The sequence below is a fragment of the Blennius ocellaris genome (assembly GCF_963422515.1).
Source record: "Blennius ocellaris genome assembly, chromosome: 20".
Taxonomy (NCBI): Eukaryota; Metazoa; Chordata; class Actinopteri; order Blenniiformes; family Blenniidae; genus Blennius; species Blennius ocellaris.
In genome coordinates, this window is record NC_137669.1 from 277,501 (window position 1) to 293,051 (window position 15,551).

At 46.1% G+C, this 15,551-nt stretch overlaps 1 protein-coding gene across 1 annotated transcript in view; it reads left to right on the forward strand.

Moving 5' to 3' along the window:
* Positions 1–180: 180 nt before the first annotated feature.
* The window catches only part of LOC308145115 (uncharacterized protein), a gene marked incomplete at its 3' end in the record, with an annotated part of 59,080 nt that continues 43,709 nt past the window's right edge, over positions 181–15,551 (forward strand). The window contains exons 1-6 of the mRNA XM_080516455.1: positions 181–229; positions 2,727–2,793; positions 8,510–8,596; positions 9,789–9,855; positions 9,971–10,039; positions 13,977–14,073. Coding sequence (XP_080372581.1) covers positions 2,730–2,793; positions 8,510–8,596; positions 9,789–9,855; positions 9,971–10,039; positions 13,977–14,073 — 384 coding nt within the window. The 5' untranslated portion in view covers positions 181–229; positions 2,727–2,729. The remainder of the gene's footprint in view (positions 230–2,726; positions 2,794–8,509; positions 8,597–9,788; positions 9,856–9,970; positions 10,040–13,976; positions 14,074–15,551) is intronic.

Genomic DNA, 15,551 nt, shown 5'->3' on the forward strand with positions numbered 1-15,551 from the left:
TTAAAGCATATAAAGACATGACGTGGTTCCTGTCACATCCTGCCAGGGTTAGGGTTAGGGTGGTGAGGGTGTGAGCTGGAGGTTCTGGGTGGTGAGGGTGTGAGCTGGAGGTTGTGTGTGCAGGAGGAGGAGGAGGAGGGAGGAGGAGGAGGAGGAGGAGGAGCAGTCTGAGGAGGAGCTCCAGGCCCAGCAGACCCACCAGCAGGTTCCAGGCCTCCAGCGCCACACAGTGAGTTCAACCTTCATCGTGAAGCTCTGAGACCTTTAGTCTCCTCACATTCATGTGTTCATCTGTGACTCTGCAGCTCCACGTGCTCGGTCCTGAAGAGGAGGAGCAGGGAGGAGGTGACACGCAACAACAACACCACAACAACAACACCATCAACCCCCACACCACCAGTAAACTTTACACTACAACCAGTCAAACAATAACTGTTGTCCTGGCAACCAGAGTCCGTCTGGACATTGATCAGGTGATTGGTCGCTGGTCACTGAGCTGCTGAGAGACTCATTGTTTCACTGATGTCTGCTGACCGTCTGCAGACCGTCTGCTGACCGTCTGCTGACCGTCTGCTGACCGTCTGCTGACCTTCTGCTGACCGTCTGCAGACCGTCTGCTGACCGTCTGCTGACCTTCTGCTGACCGTCTGCTGACCGTCTGCAGACCGTCTGCTGACCGTCTGCTGACCTTCTGCAGACCGTCTGCTGACCGTCTGCAGACCGTCTGCTGACCGTCTGCTGACCGTCTGCAGACCGTCTGCTGACCGTCTGCTGACCTTCTGCTGACCGTCTGCAGACCGTCTGCTGACCGTCTGCTGACCGTCTGCAGACCGTCTGCTGACCGTCTGCTGACCTTCTGCTGACCGTCTGCAGACCGTCTGCTGACCAGCTCATTGATCTGATCAAGTCTGGAAAGACAGTTTTGAAACTGAAACGAGGAGCGACTGAAGGAGGTTCAGGCTTCAGGTGGGACCAAATGGAGGAACCTCCCAGAACATGGTGGACCCTGAGGGTCCAGGCCAACGGGTCTGGACCCTCAGAGGGTCCAGACCCGTTGGCCTGTCCAGACGGTTCTCATGGTGGACCCTCAGAGGGTCCCAGACCCTCAGAGGGTCCAGACCCGTTGGCCTGTCCAGACGTCTCTCATGGTTCTGAGTCAAAAGCCTTTTCCAGATCAAGGTTTCCTTCTATCAGCTGTGACGTCACTGTGGACGTATTGATGTGATGACATCCTGATCTGAAAATGGACATGGTGGGTCTCCAGACCCAGGGCAGCATGGGGACAGGTCTTGTCCTCCAGACCCAGGGCAGCATGGGGACAGGTCTTGTCCTCCAGACCCAGGGCAGCATGGGGACAGGTCTTGTCCTCCAGACCCAGGGCAGCATGGGGACAGGTCTTGTCCTCCAGACCCAGGGCAGCATGGGGACAGATGTCCTGCTGGAGCTCACTGCTTCAGAGAGACGGAGGAAATCCTGCAGGAAGACGCTATTGCCTCTGCTGTAGCTGGTCTACAACCTGCAGTCAGAGACACACACACACACACACACACACACACACACACACACACACACACACACACACACACACACACACACACACACACACACACACACACACACACACACACACACACACACACACACACACACACACACACACACACCATGTTCTCGCCTCTCAGAAGCTCTTTCTTCGTCAGTCTGGTCTGGCTGGGCGCTGCCCCCCTTATCAGAAGGAGGTGGCGCCCTGCTGCACCCCCCCCCCCCCCACACACACACACACACACACCATGTTATCAGCCGCCCCCCCCACCACTATCAGCTGCAGACACATTGGCCTTGAGCCGAGCAGCAGACACAGAGCTGCTCGTCTTTTTGTTGTCCCAGACTGTCGCACCTTTTACGTCACGTCACAGCTATGATTCTCTAACATAATAATAATAAAATTAAAATAAAATAATAATAATTAAAGCTGTTTTATTGTCTGTTAGAGTCTAACAGACAATAAAACAGCTTTAACTATTGATGATGTAACATCATGCATTTACACTGAAGTCTCAGTTCATTATTTTAGACAGAAATATATATGTGCGTGTGTGTGTGTGTGCGTGTGTGTGTGCGTGTGTGTGCGTGTGTGTGCGTGTGTGTGTGTGTTGAAATTGAAAAGATGAAAAAACATTTCTTAGACACTTGAAATGTATATGTGAAGCATGCTATTAATTCTGCAGTGGCACAGATACATGTGTTCTATCACAACAGACTAACAGGCTTGGAGGTCTGGTGTCCTGCTTGTTTAAGTTTGTCCCAGTTGTCACACACCTGAATGCAGTAAGAGCCTCGTTACTGGTCTTGTTCACCAGCTTGAGGACGACGTCAACATGAGGTTGAGGTGGGCTGAAGCTGGGAGAGAGAACCTGCAGGCCCGGACCTGGGGAACCCTGGACTAAATACTTCTATTTTGTTTATTGATTTATCTTCATCAACACGTCATATTTGACCTTTTCACAATTGTGTATATATATATATATATAATACGTATACGTATATTACTTTGAATATATACATATAGTATGCCGCATGTAGAGTCGGCATGTAGCATGTATAAAACCCAGCTACAAGTTTATGGTGTGTGTGTGTGTGTGTGTGTGTGTGTGTGTGTGTGTGTGTGTGTGTGTGTGTGTGTGTGTGTGTTTGACCTAGTCTTTCTGTGTTTGGTGAACTTCCAGAAGATGAACTCCAGAGTTGAGAGTAAAACTTCTCCGACGTCAACGAGCGACAGCGACAGTGGCGCCGGTTCGTAGACGAGTCGATGAAGAGTGGATGAAGAGTGGATGAAGAGTGGATGAAGAGAGGATGAAGAGTGGATGAAGAGAGGATGAAGAGTGGATGAAGAGTGGATGAAGAGTGGATGAAGAGAGGATGAAGAGTGGATGAAGAGAGGATGAAGAGTGGATGAAGAGTGGATGAAGAGAGGATGAAGAGTGGATGAAGAGAGGATGAAGAGAGGATGAAGAGTGGATGAAGAGAGGATGAAGAGTGGATGAAGAGTGGATGAAGAGAGGATGAAGAGTGGATGAAGAGAGGATGAAGAGAGGATGAAGAGTGGATGAAGAGAGGATGAAGAGTGGATGAAGAGTGGATGAAGAGTGGATGAAGAGAGGATGAAGAGAGGATGAAGAGTGGATGAAGAGAGGATGAAGAGTGGATGAAGAGTGGATGAAGAGAGGATGAAGAGAGGATGAAGAGAGGATGAAGAGTGGATGAAGAGAGGATGAAGAGTGGATGAAGAGTGGATGAAGAGAGGATGAAGAGTGGATGAAGAGAGGATGAAGAGTGGATGAAGAGTGGATGAAGAGTGGATGAAGAGAGGATGAAGAGAGGATGAAGAGAGGATGAAGAGAGGATGAAGAGTGGATGAAGAGTGGATGAAGAGAGGATGAAGAGTGGATGAAGAGAGGATGAAGAGTGGATGAAGAGTGGATGAAGAGTGGATGAAGAGAGGATGAAGAGTGGATGAAGAGAGGATGAAGAGTGGATGAAGAGTGGATGAAGAGTGGATGAAGAGAGGATGAAGAGTGGATGAAGAGAGGATGAAGAGTGGATGAAGAGAGGATGAAGAGGTGGATGAAGAGAGGATGAGGAGTGGATGAAGTGTGGATGAAGAGAGGATGAAGAGAGGATGAGGAGTGGATGAAGAGAGGATGAAGAGTGGATGAAGAGAGGATGAAGAGGTGGATGAAGAGAGGATGAGGAGTGGATGAAGAGTGGATGAAGAGTGGATGAAGAGAGGATGAAGAGAGGATGAAGAGAGGATGAAGAGAGGATGAAGAGAGGATGAAGAGAGGATGAAGAGTGGATGAAGAGAGGATGAAGAGAGGATGAAGAGAGGATGAAGAGTGGATGAAGAGAGGATGAAGAGTGGATGAAGAGAGGATGAAGAGTGGATGAAGAGAGGATGAAGAGAGGATGAAGAGTGGATGAAGAGTGGATGAAGAGAGGATGAAGAGAGGATGAAGAGTGGATGAAGAGAGGATGAAGAGGTGGATGAAGAGAGGATGAGGAGTGGATGAAGAGTGGATGAAGAGTGGATGAAGAGAGGATGAAGAGAGGATGAAGAGAGGATGAAGAGAGGATGAAGAGAGGATGAAGAGAGGATGAAGAGTGGATGAAGAGAGGATGAAGAGAGGATGAAGAGTGGATGAAGAGAGGATGAAGAGTGGATGAAGAGAGGATGAAGAGTGGATGAAGAGAGGATGAAGAGTGGATGAAGAGTGGATGAAGAGTGGATGAAGAGAGGATGAAGAGTGGATGAAGAGAGGATGAAGAGTGGATGAAGAGTGGATGAAGAGTGGATGAAGAGAGGATGAAGAGTGGATGAAGAGAGGATGAAGAGTGGATGAAGAGAGGATGAAGAGGTGGATGAAGAGAGGATGAGGAGTGGATGAAGTGTGGATGAAGAGAGGATGAAGAGAGGATGAAGAGTGGATGAAGAGAGGATGAAGAGGTGGATGAAGAGAGGATGAGGAGTGGATGAAGAGTGGATGAAGAGTGGATGAAGAGAGGATGAAGAGAGGATGAAGAGAGGATGAAGAGAGGATGAAGAGAGGATGAAGAGTGGATGAAGAGAGGATGAAGAGTGGATGAAGAGAGGATGAAGAGTGGATGAAGAGAGGATGAAGAGAGGATGAAGAGAGGATGAAGAGAGGATGAAGAGTGGATGAAGAGTGGATGAAGAGTGGATGAAGAGAGGATGAAGAGTGGATGAAGAGAGGATGAGGAGTGGATGAAGTGTGGATGAAGAGAGGATGAAGGGTGGATGAAGAGTGGATGAAGAGAGGATGAAGAGAGGATGAAGAGAGGATGAAGAGAGGATGAAGAGAGGATGAAGAGTGGATGAAGAGTGGATGAAGAGAGGATGAAGAGTGGATGAAGAGAGGATGAGAGTGGATGAAGTGTGGATGAAGAGAGGATGAAGAGAGGATGAAGAGAGGATGAAGAGAGGATGAGGAGTGGATGAAGAGTGGATGAAGAGAGGATGAAGAGAGGATGAAGAGTGGATGAAGTGTGGATGAAGAGAGGATGAAGAGTGGATGAAGTGTGGATGAAGAGAGGATGAAGAGAGGATGAAGAGAGGATGAAGAGTGGATGAAGAGAGGATGAAGAGAGGATGAAGAGTGGATGAAGAGAGGATGAAGGGAGGATGAGGAGTGGATGAAGAGAGGATGAAGAGAGGATGAAGAGTGGATGAAGAGAGGATGAAGAGTGGATGAAGAGTGGATGAAGAGAGGATGAAGAGTGGATGAAGAGAGGATGAAGAGTGGATGAAGAGAGGATGAAGAGGTGATGAAGAGAGGATGAGGAGTGGATGAAGAGTGGATGAAGAGAGGATGAAGGAGGATGAGGAGTGGATGAAGAGAGGATGAAGAGTGGATGAAGAGAGGATGAAGAGAGGATGAAGAGTGGATGAAGAGAGGATGAAGAGAGGATGAAGAGAGGATGAAGAGTGGATGAAGAGAGGATGAAGAGAGGATGAAGAGTGGATGAAGAGTGGATGAAGAGTGGATGAAGAGAGGATGAAGAGTGGATGAAGAGAGGATGAAGAGAGGATGAAGAGTGGATGAAGAGAGGATGAGGAGTGGATGAAGTGTGGATGAAGAGCGGATGAAGGGTGGATGAAGAGAGGATGAAGAGAGGATGAAGAGAGGATGAAGAGAGGATGAAGTGTGGATGAAGAGAGGATGAAGAGTGGATGAAGAGAGGATGAAGAGAGGATGAAGAGTGGATGAAGAGAGGATGAAGAGTGGATGAAGTGTGGATGAAGAGAGGATGAAGAGAGGATGAAGAGTGGATGAAGAGAGGATGAAGAGTGGATGAAGTGTGGATGAAGAGAGGATGAAGAGTGGATGAAGTGTGGATGAAGAGAGGATGAAGAGAGGATGAGGAGTGGATGAAGAGAGGATGAAGAGTGGATGAAGAGAGGATGAAGAGAGGATGAAGAGAGGATGAAGAGTGGATGAAGAGAGGATGAAGGAGGATGAGGAGTGGATGAAGAGAGGATGAAGAGAGGATGAAGAGTGGATGAAGAGAGGATGAAGAGTGGATGAAGAGTGGATGAAGAGAGGATGAAGAGAGGATGAAGAGTGGATGAAGAGAGGATGAAGAGTGGCTGAAGAGAGGATGAAGAGGTGGATGAAGAGAGGATGAGGAGTGGATGAAGAGAGGATGAAGAGTGGATGAAGTGTGGATGAAGAGAGGATGAAGAGAGGATGAGGAGTGGATGAAGAGAGGATGAAGAGTGGATGAAGAGAGGATGAAGGGAGGATGAGGAGTGGATGAAGAGAGGATGAAGAGAGGATGAAGAGTGGATGAAGAGAGGATGAAGAGAGGATGAAGAGTGGATGAAGAGAGGATGAGGAGTGGATGAAGAGAGGATGAAGAGAGGATGAGGAGTGGATGAAGAGAGGATGAAGAGAGGATGAAGAGTGGATGAAGAGAGGATGAAGGGAGGATGAGGAGTGGATGAAGAGAGGATGAAGAGTGGATGAAGAGTGGATGAAGAGTGGATGAAGAGAGGATGAAGAGAGGATGAAGAGAGGATGAGAAGTGGATGAAGAGAGGATGAAGAGAGGATGAAGAGACGATGAAGAGACAATGAAGTGTGGATGAAGAGAGGATGAAGCGGGGATGAAGAATGGATGAAGAGTGGATGAAGAGTGGATGAAGAATGGATGAAGAGTGGATGAAGAGAGGATGAAGAGGTGGATGAAGGGTGGATGAAGTGTGGATGAAGAGACGAAGTGTGGATGAAGAGCGGATGAAGGGTGGATGAAGAGTGGATGAAGAGAGGATGAAGAGAGGATGAAGAGAGGATGAGGAGTGGATGAAGAGTGCATGAAGAGAGGATGAAGAGGTGGGTGAAGGGTGGATGAAGTGTGGATGAAGAGAGGATGAAGAGAGGATGAAGAGAGGATGAGAAGTGGATGAAGAGTGGATGAAGAGAGGATGAAGAGAGGATGAAGAGACGATGAAGAGACAATGAAGTGTGGATGAAGAGAGGATGAAGCGGGGATGAAGAATGGATGAAGAGTGGATGAAGAGTGGATGAAGAATGGATGAAGAGTGGATGAAGAGAGGATGAAGAGGTGGATGAAGGGTGGATGAAGTGTGGATGAAGAGACGAAGTGTGGATGAAGAGCGGATGAAGGGTGGATGAAGAGTGGATGAAGAGAGGATGAAGAGTGGATGAAGAGAGGATGAGGAGTGGATGAAGAGTGGATGAAGAGTGCATGAAGAGAGGATGAAGAGGTGGATGAAGGGAGGATGAAGTGTGGATGAAGAGACGAAGTGTGGATGAAGAGCGGATGAAGGGTGGATGAAGTGTGGATGAAGAGAGGATGAAGAGTGGCTGAAGAGAGGATGAAGAGGTGGATGAAGAGAGGATGAGGAGTGGATGAAGAGAGGATGAAGAGTGGATGAAGTGTGGATGAAGAGAGGATGAAGAGAGGATGAAGAGTGGAAGAAGAGAGGATGAAGAGTGGATGAAGAGTGGAAGAAGAGAGGATGAAGTGTGGATGAAGAGAGGATGAAGAGAGGATGAAGAGAGGATGAAGAGTGGATGAAGAGTGGATGAAGAGTGGATGAAGAGAGGATGAAGAGAGGATGAAGAGTGGATGAAGAATGGATGAAGAGTGGATGAAGAGAGGATGAAGAGAGGATGAAGAGGTGGATGAAGGGTGGATGAAGAGAGGATGAAGAGAGGAAGAAGAGAGGATGAAGAGGTGGATGAAGGGTGGTTGAAGAGAGGAAGAAGAGAGGATGAAGAGAGGATGAGGAGTGGATGAAGAGAGGATGAAGAGTGGATGAAGAGAGGATGAAGAGGTGGATGAAGAGAGGATGAGGAGTGGATGAAGAGTGGATGAAGAGTGGATGAAGAGTGGATGAAGTGTGGATGAAGTGTGGATGAAGAGAGGATGAAGAGAGGATGAAGAGAGGATGAAGAGTGGATGAAGTGTGGATGAAGTGTGGATGAAGAGAGGATGAAGAGAGGATGAAGAGAGGATGAAGAGAGGATGAAGAGAGGATGAAGAGAGGATGAAGAGGTGGATGAAGAGAGGATGAGGAGTGGATGAAGAGTGGATGAAGAGTGGATGAAGAGTGGATGAAGTGTGGATGAAGTGTGGATGAAGAGAGGATGAAGAGAGGATGAGGAGTGGATGAAGAGAGGATGAAGAGTGGATGAAGAGAGGATGAAGAGGTGGATGAAGAGAGGATGAGGAGTGGATGAAGAGTGGATGAAGAGTGGATGAAGAGTGGATGAAGTGTGGATGAAGTGTGGATGAAGAGAGGATGAAGAGAGGATGAAGAGAGGATGAAGAGTGGATGAAGTGTGGATGAAGTGTGGATGAAGAGAGGATGAAGAGAGGATGAAGAGAGGATGAAGAGAGGATGAAGAGAGGAAGAAGAGAGGATAAAGAGAGGATGAAGGCATAGATGTTGGTTGTGTCTTCAGGTGTGTCCAGTGAGATGAACAACGGAGACGTGAACCAGAACGTCACACTGAGCCGAGCCTCGTCACTTTACCACGGACTGAGCAGAGGTCAGCACTTCACCACTTCACCACTTCATTACATCACCACTTCATTACATCACTACTTCACTACGTCACCACTTCATTACATCACGACTTCACAACTTCATTACATCACCACTTCATTACATCACCAGTTCATTACATCACTACTTCACCACGTCACCACTTCACTACTTCACTACTTCACTACGTCACCACTTCATTACATCACGACTTCACAACTTCATTACATCACTACTTCATTACATCACAACTTCACAACTTCACTACTTCACTACTTCACTACTTCATTACATCACAACTTCACTACCTCATTACATCACTACTTCATTACATCACTACTTCACTACTTCACAGCGTCATTACATCACCACTTCACTACTTCATTACATCACCACTTCACAACTTCACTGCTTCATTACATCACTACTTCACCACTTCACTACTTCATTACATCACCACTTCATCAGGATCAAGGTCGAGGTGACTATAGATAGCTGTAGGTAGATGCTGTGCAGCAGACAGGGGCTCTGATCTATTAAGCTGCAGGACAGTAACAGACAGTAGGGACAGACAGACGGCCACTCACAACATGATGATGATGATGATTTCACAACATGAAATGTTCATTAAAATCATGAAATCATCATCAAATCATCATCAAATCACAACTTCATCACAACATAAAATCATCATCAAATCACAACTTCATCACAACAATAAATCATCATCAAATCACAACTTCATCACAACAATAAATCATCATCAAATCACAACTTCATCACAACATGAAATCATCATCAAATCACAACTTCATCACAACATAAAATCATCATCAAATCACAACTTCATCACAACTTCATCACAACTTCATCACAACATGAAATCATCATAAAATCACAACTTCATCACAACTTCATCACAACATGAAATCATCATCAAATCACAACTTCATCACAACATGAAATCATCATCAAATCACAACTTCATCACAACTTCATTACAAGATAAAACCATCATGAAATCACAACTTCACAACATGAAATCATGAAATCACAACATTGCAACTTCATATCATCATGGTCATCATCCTCATTACATCCTGAAATCCTCATGGTGTCCACCGGTTGAATTCTCAGGAGAACGTCAGGAGCTCCTCCTCCCTCCTGACGTTCTCCTCTGTTCTGGTTCCATTCAGATCTTGTGAGAGGAACCTTCCAGTTGGGTGCCTCAGGCCCAAACTCCGCTTGCAGAGGAGCATACAGGTCAGGCCCCCACCCATGACCTTTGACCCATTCAGCGAGTTCCTCTGGTTTCTGTGGTGATGGTTTCTCTGGGTCCCACTGGGAGCTTGAACATTAAAGGCTCCTCCTCCTCCAGACCCCCCATGTGGCCCCCCCACACCGAAGACGAGGACTCTGACGATGATGACACAAATGCTGCTCGCAGGTCAGAATACACAAACGATAAAGTCTACTTTCATTTTTTAAAGTTGTATCTATTCAAAACATTTTTCATTCAGAACAGAACCGTGAGAAGTAGTTCACATGAAGACCAGTACACATAGAGTAGTCAATTACTAGTAATTGAAAAAAGCAGATACACAGAAAATCATACATACAACAAGCAAAAATCAAAACAAAAATAATCAACAAACATGTTAAAATAGAAGAGGAGTCTGGGGCCCATTCAGTTTGATCAAAATTGGTTCCCAGATTTGTTCAAATGTTCCTAACTTCAACTTGCCATCCATGCATCGTCCATGACACAGAGTCTGTTTCTCTACCAAGAGCATCTCTCAGCAGGGGGCAGCATCTCCATCAAACACAGAGCTGGGCCAAAAGGAGGGTTGACCCCTACTAGGTCCTCTATCAGTCCCCCCCCCCCCCCACCCCACAGCTCCTCCAGCAGAGATTACATGTGTAGTTATGTTTTGCTGTGGTAGTTGGGCTTCCAATCAAATCCCCTCCATCATGGACTCTGTGTTGGTTTCTGCCCTGAAGCCAAAGTGTCCTCTTAATCCTCGTCCGTTACGACAATGCCCACTTGAAGTTCCCATTTTTCTTTGATCTCACTATGGTTTCCGGTTTGTAGTGCTTTGAAAGTCAGTCCCTTTTTGATGTATCCTCTGTGTGCGACATGAACAATCCCTCTGCTTTGGTTCTTTACATATTTTCCACTCTATGTTTCTGGAGATAATGTCTCAATGGCAAATATTTGTAAAAGTCTCTGTTTGGTAAATTGAATTCCTGTTTGAGTTGTTCAAATGATATTATTATATTTCCCTTAAAGACTTGTGCAATGACTATTAACCCCTTACTTACTGCCCGTTGCTCCATTTCCACCCATAGTGTATCTTTGTCCTGAGTTATCCATAATATTTGATAACTCTGAATTGTGCTCCCAAGAAATAATTCCTCAGATTTGGCAGATTTAATACTCCCCTGTTCTTTGGAATCAACAGTGTTTTAATTGTATATTGAGTAGCCTTGGCAGTATGGCCATCCTAATTGTCTCCACTCTTCCACAAGTGTCAAGGGAGAACACCCCACCTATCCAAACCCCTTTTAATCACTTTCATTCATTTGCTGTAATTTTCCTCATATAACTTTGAGATTTTGGGTGTAATAACACCCCCCAAGTATCTAAAACCTTTGTCAGTCCATTTAAAATGCAAATGTTTTAAGTCAAACTTGCCCCCGATATCATCATTGTAATTGATTTATCCTCATTAGTGACATATCCTGATACATTACCATCATCATCAGCACTGGAACTGACTGTGCTGGATTATTTAACATTACGAAAAGATCATCTGCGAACAATGATACTTTATGTTCTATGCCACCTTCATCCCTGATACCCAATATCAGAGTATTCTGCCGTATTAATTCAGCCAACGGTCCGACGCTTGTAGCAAAGAGCAGAGGACTGAGACAGGCACCCTGCTGGACTCCTCGGTCCAGGTTAAAGAAGTCTGAGCAGCTGCCATTAGCTCTTGTCCGTGATCTGGGGCTCTTGGAGATAATTCTGACCTGATGGATCAAACTTTGGTGAAATCTCAATGTTGCCAACGTTTGGTACAGGAAATTCCATTTCACCCCATCAAAGGCTTTCAGTGCATCGAGGCTCAGCAGCATAGAGGGCTGGAGTCTGGTCTTTGCATTTGAAGTTATATTTAGTATCCTCCTAACATTATTTGCTCCCTGCTTGTCGAGAATGAACCCAGGTTGATCTCTATTAATTCGGATATATTTTTTGGCATTTTTTTTAAACTGTTACATTAAAAAGATGCCTGCACCAGATTTAGCCCAAAGCTCATTTCCATCTCTGGTCCTTACAAGGCACATAAAACATACATGGTTAAAATGACATCAAAGGATTAGAACTGCATGATAAAAGGCGCCTTAAACATACATGATTAAATTTACAACAAAAGATTAAAACTACACGATGCATGGCAATTCATAACTATCAATATACAATATATAAGTATAAAGTGCAGGTTGCATATAAGTGCAATACCGTCAAGTTACAGTCTGTAGCAGCATTATTTAAAGTGAAAAAGTATATGAAGTGCAACAGTTTTTTGTTTTTCCAGAGTCCACATAGCACCTAATATAATTTAGGTCGCTATCCGATGGTATCGTCTGATAGCAATGCACCCTAATGGTACAGTGTTTGTAGACTGGCAGCCATCTGATGATGGCCGAATACCCGTCTGGTACTATCCATGTGAGCAGGACTGTGGTCTACAAGCCAGTCTTTGACTGCCCATGAGAAGCTGTGATATTCTGCGTTGTTCTTTAGAGTGTCTGGAGCCCATTACATTCTTTGATGCCTTTATATGAAAAGTCTGATTGAGAGAAGGCAGACTTTCTTTTGGGAATATTGCAGTCACCCCTGGATACAGACCCTAATGCTCTGCTAGCTAGTTGAGATGGTAGCTGTACATACTGTATGTCTTTAGAGGGGGTGGGGCAGCATCATTGAGGATTTTATGTAGGATCTGCTCCAGGCGGATGGATATCAGCATATCCGTTTAAGTTGTCGAAGCTTAGTATTCTGTATTTTTCAAGTATGTTGCGATGGTTGTACCTCCTGGGTTTTTTATTGAGGACTTTCAAGACCTGATCATGTAGTGATCTGAGAGGGTTTAGAACGGTCTGCTTGGCTTGAGTCCATGATCACATACAGTACAGAACATGTGGTATGATCATTGCATTGGAAAATGATTTTGCTGCTTCCAGTGACAAAGAGTTCCTGATGTGCTTCAAATTGGCGATGTTCACTTTTAGGATACGACATATCTTTTTTACATGACTGTTAAAATGAAGTGTAGGATCCAGGATCACACCAAGGGATTTGACTTCATCGTTTTTAATCATATAACTATTCACATAAATACTTGGAGAACACCTTGATTTTGTTTGTTTGAACAATACATTGTAATGGTTTTCTCTGTGTTTAGCATGAGGCAGGACATTTCCAGCTCTGTTACTTTGGTCATTGCCATGGAGAGCTTCTGCAACCAGGTTTGCATTGGAACCCTGAGTGAAGAAGAGTGTCGTCGGCATACATCAAGACCTTAACGTCATCGCACATCATTCTTTTAGCAATTATATTAGTAAGGATCTTCAGGTCGTTACAGAGCAAACCCACTGGTCTGTAGCCTCCGCAGGAAGTTGGATCTTTCCCTTCTTTACATGATCTCCTGATGTAAGAGCATAATTAAATACCTTAAATAACACCAGTGTAATTACCTCCCCTAAAACTTTTAGAAAACTCTTCGAGAAACCCATCTGTGCCGGTGATTTATGTTTCACTCTCCTTTCATTCAAAGCATTTTCAATTGATACACATGAGCTGATCCTTTTAGAGAGTGGCCGCACCGCCTTGTGGATCAGCGGCACCATCAAGATTCCGTTTCATAGTATCCACAGACACCTACCCCCTGGCACAGTGCGTACAGGAGTCCAGCTGGTGGCGCCACTGTTGTGGCTGCCCAGCCCTATCAGAGCTTGGAAGCTAAGCAGGGTAGGCTCTGGGTCAGTACCTGGATGGGAGACAGTGAGGAACCCCAGGAAGCCTGAGTGAATGCAGTGTGAGAGTGGAAGGTTGGTGGTTGTCTGTGAGACAAGTTGCTGGCCTTACCAGTCTCAGTCTGCCCAAGAGTGGCTACAGAGTTTAGTTTACCACCACTCAGTATGGATCGAATGAATAATACAATGTGAATCGCTTTGAGGCTCCGGAAGAAATGCTACATAAGACTCATGTATTATTTATTAAAGCAGAAGTCATGAAAAATCATCAAACGAGATCTGATGTTTTAGTGTATCGTAAATATGTGGTGTGTGTGTGTGTGTGTGTGTGTGTGTGCGTGCAGCTGTTATCCTCTGAGTCTGCGTCCAGGACTGGTTCCCTCTCAGAAGTCGTCTCGTGGAAGACGAGCAGACGTCAATCCGATGGGCATTGACCGTTCTGTGAGTACACACTGTGGCCTCGTTTCCATGACAACATTTCAAGTGAAGACATTGTTCTTGGGTTTTCGTTTCTGAAAGGTTTCACATTTACATGGCAACGTTTGGAAAAATGTCTGTTTCTATGGCAACAGCAGAAACTCTGAAAATTATGCTTTTGCAAAAATTTGCTTTTTGTAATGACGCGACACACCCAGTAATACACACGGACATGATGGTGACTGTCAAAATAAAAGTACCAAATCACAGGAGAAACTGGGAGTCAGAGGGAACAATGTTCTGATTGTCCTCCACTGAGCATGTGCGCAAGTGCCTAGTTCAGAAAAGTTCAAATTCAATTTCCACTGTTTCCATGGAGACGGAGCATTTCCTCCTCCTCCTCCTCCTCCTCCTCTTCTTCCTCCTCCTCTTTCTCCTCCCTCCTCCTCCTCTTTCCTCCTCCTCCTCTTTCCTCCTCCTCCTCTTCCTCCTCCTCCTCCTCCTCCTCTTCTTCCTCCTCCTCTTTCTCCTCCCTCCTCCTCCCCCTCCTCCTCCTCCTCCCTCCTTCTTTTACTCCTCCAACTAATACTCTTCCTCCCTCCTCCTCCCTCCTTCTTTTACTCCTCCAACTAATACTCCTTCCTCCTCCTCCTCCTCCTTCTTTTACTCCTCCAACTAATACTCCTCCTCCTCTTCTTCCCTCCTCCTACTCCTCCTCCTCTTCCTCCTCCTTCTTTTACTCCTCCAACTAATACTCCCTCCTCCTCTTCTTCCTCCTCCTACTCCTCCTCCTCTTCCTCCTCTCCTCCTCCTCCTCCCCTCCCCCCTCCTCCTCCTCCTCCTCCTCCTCTTCTTCCTCCTCCTCTTTCTCCTCCCTCCTCCTCACCCTCCTCCTCCTCCTCCTCCTTTTACTCCTCCAACTATAATCTTCCTCCTCTTCTTCTTCCTCCTCCTCCCTCTTTCTCCTCCTCCTCCTCCTCCTCCTTCTTTTACTCCTCCAACTAATACTCCTTCCTCCTCCCTCCTTTCCTCCTCCTCTTTCTCCTCCTCCTCTTTTCTCCTCCTCCTCCTCCTCCTTCTTTTACTCCTCCAACTAATACTCTTCCTCCTCCTTTCCTCCTCCCCCTCCTCCTCCCTCTTTCTCCTCCTCCTCCTTCTTTTACTCCTCCAACTAATACTCCTCCTCCTCTCCTCCTCCTCCTCCTCCTCCTCCTCTTTCTCCTCCTCCTCTTTCTCCTCCTCCTCCTCCTCAGGTGGGGTTTGACAGTATTGGAGGTCTAAAAAAGGTCACATCTCAGCTCTGAAGGAGACGGTGGTCTTTTCCCCTGCTTTACCCCGAAGTCTTTGATAACTTCAAGATTCAACCACCGAGGGTGATCCTGGTCCTGCAGGACTGCGCACACACACACACACACACACACACACACACACACCACGCACACACGCACACACATGCACGCACGCACGCACGCACGCACGCACACACACACACCACACACACA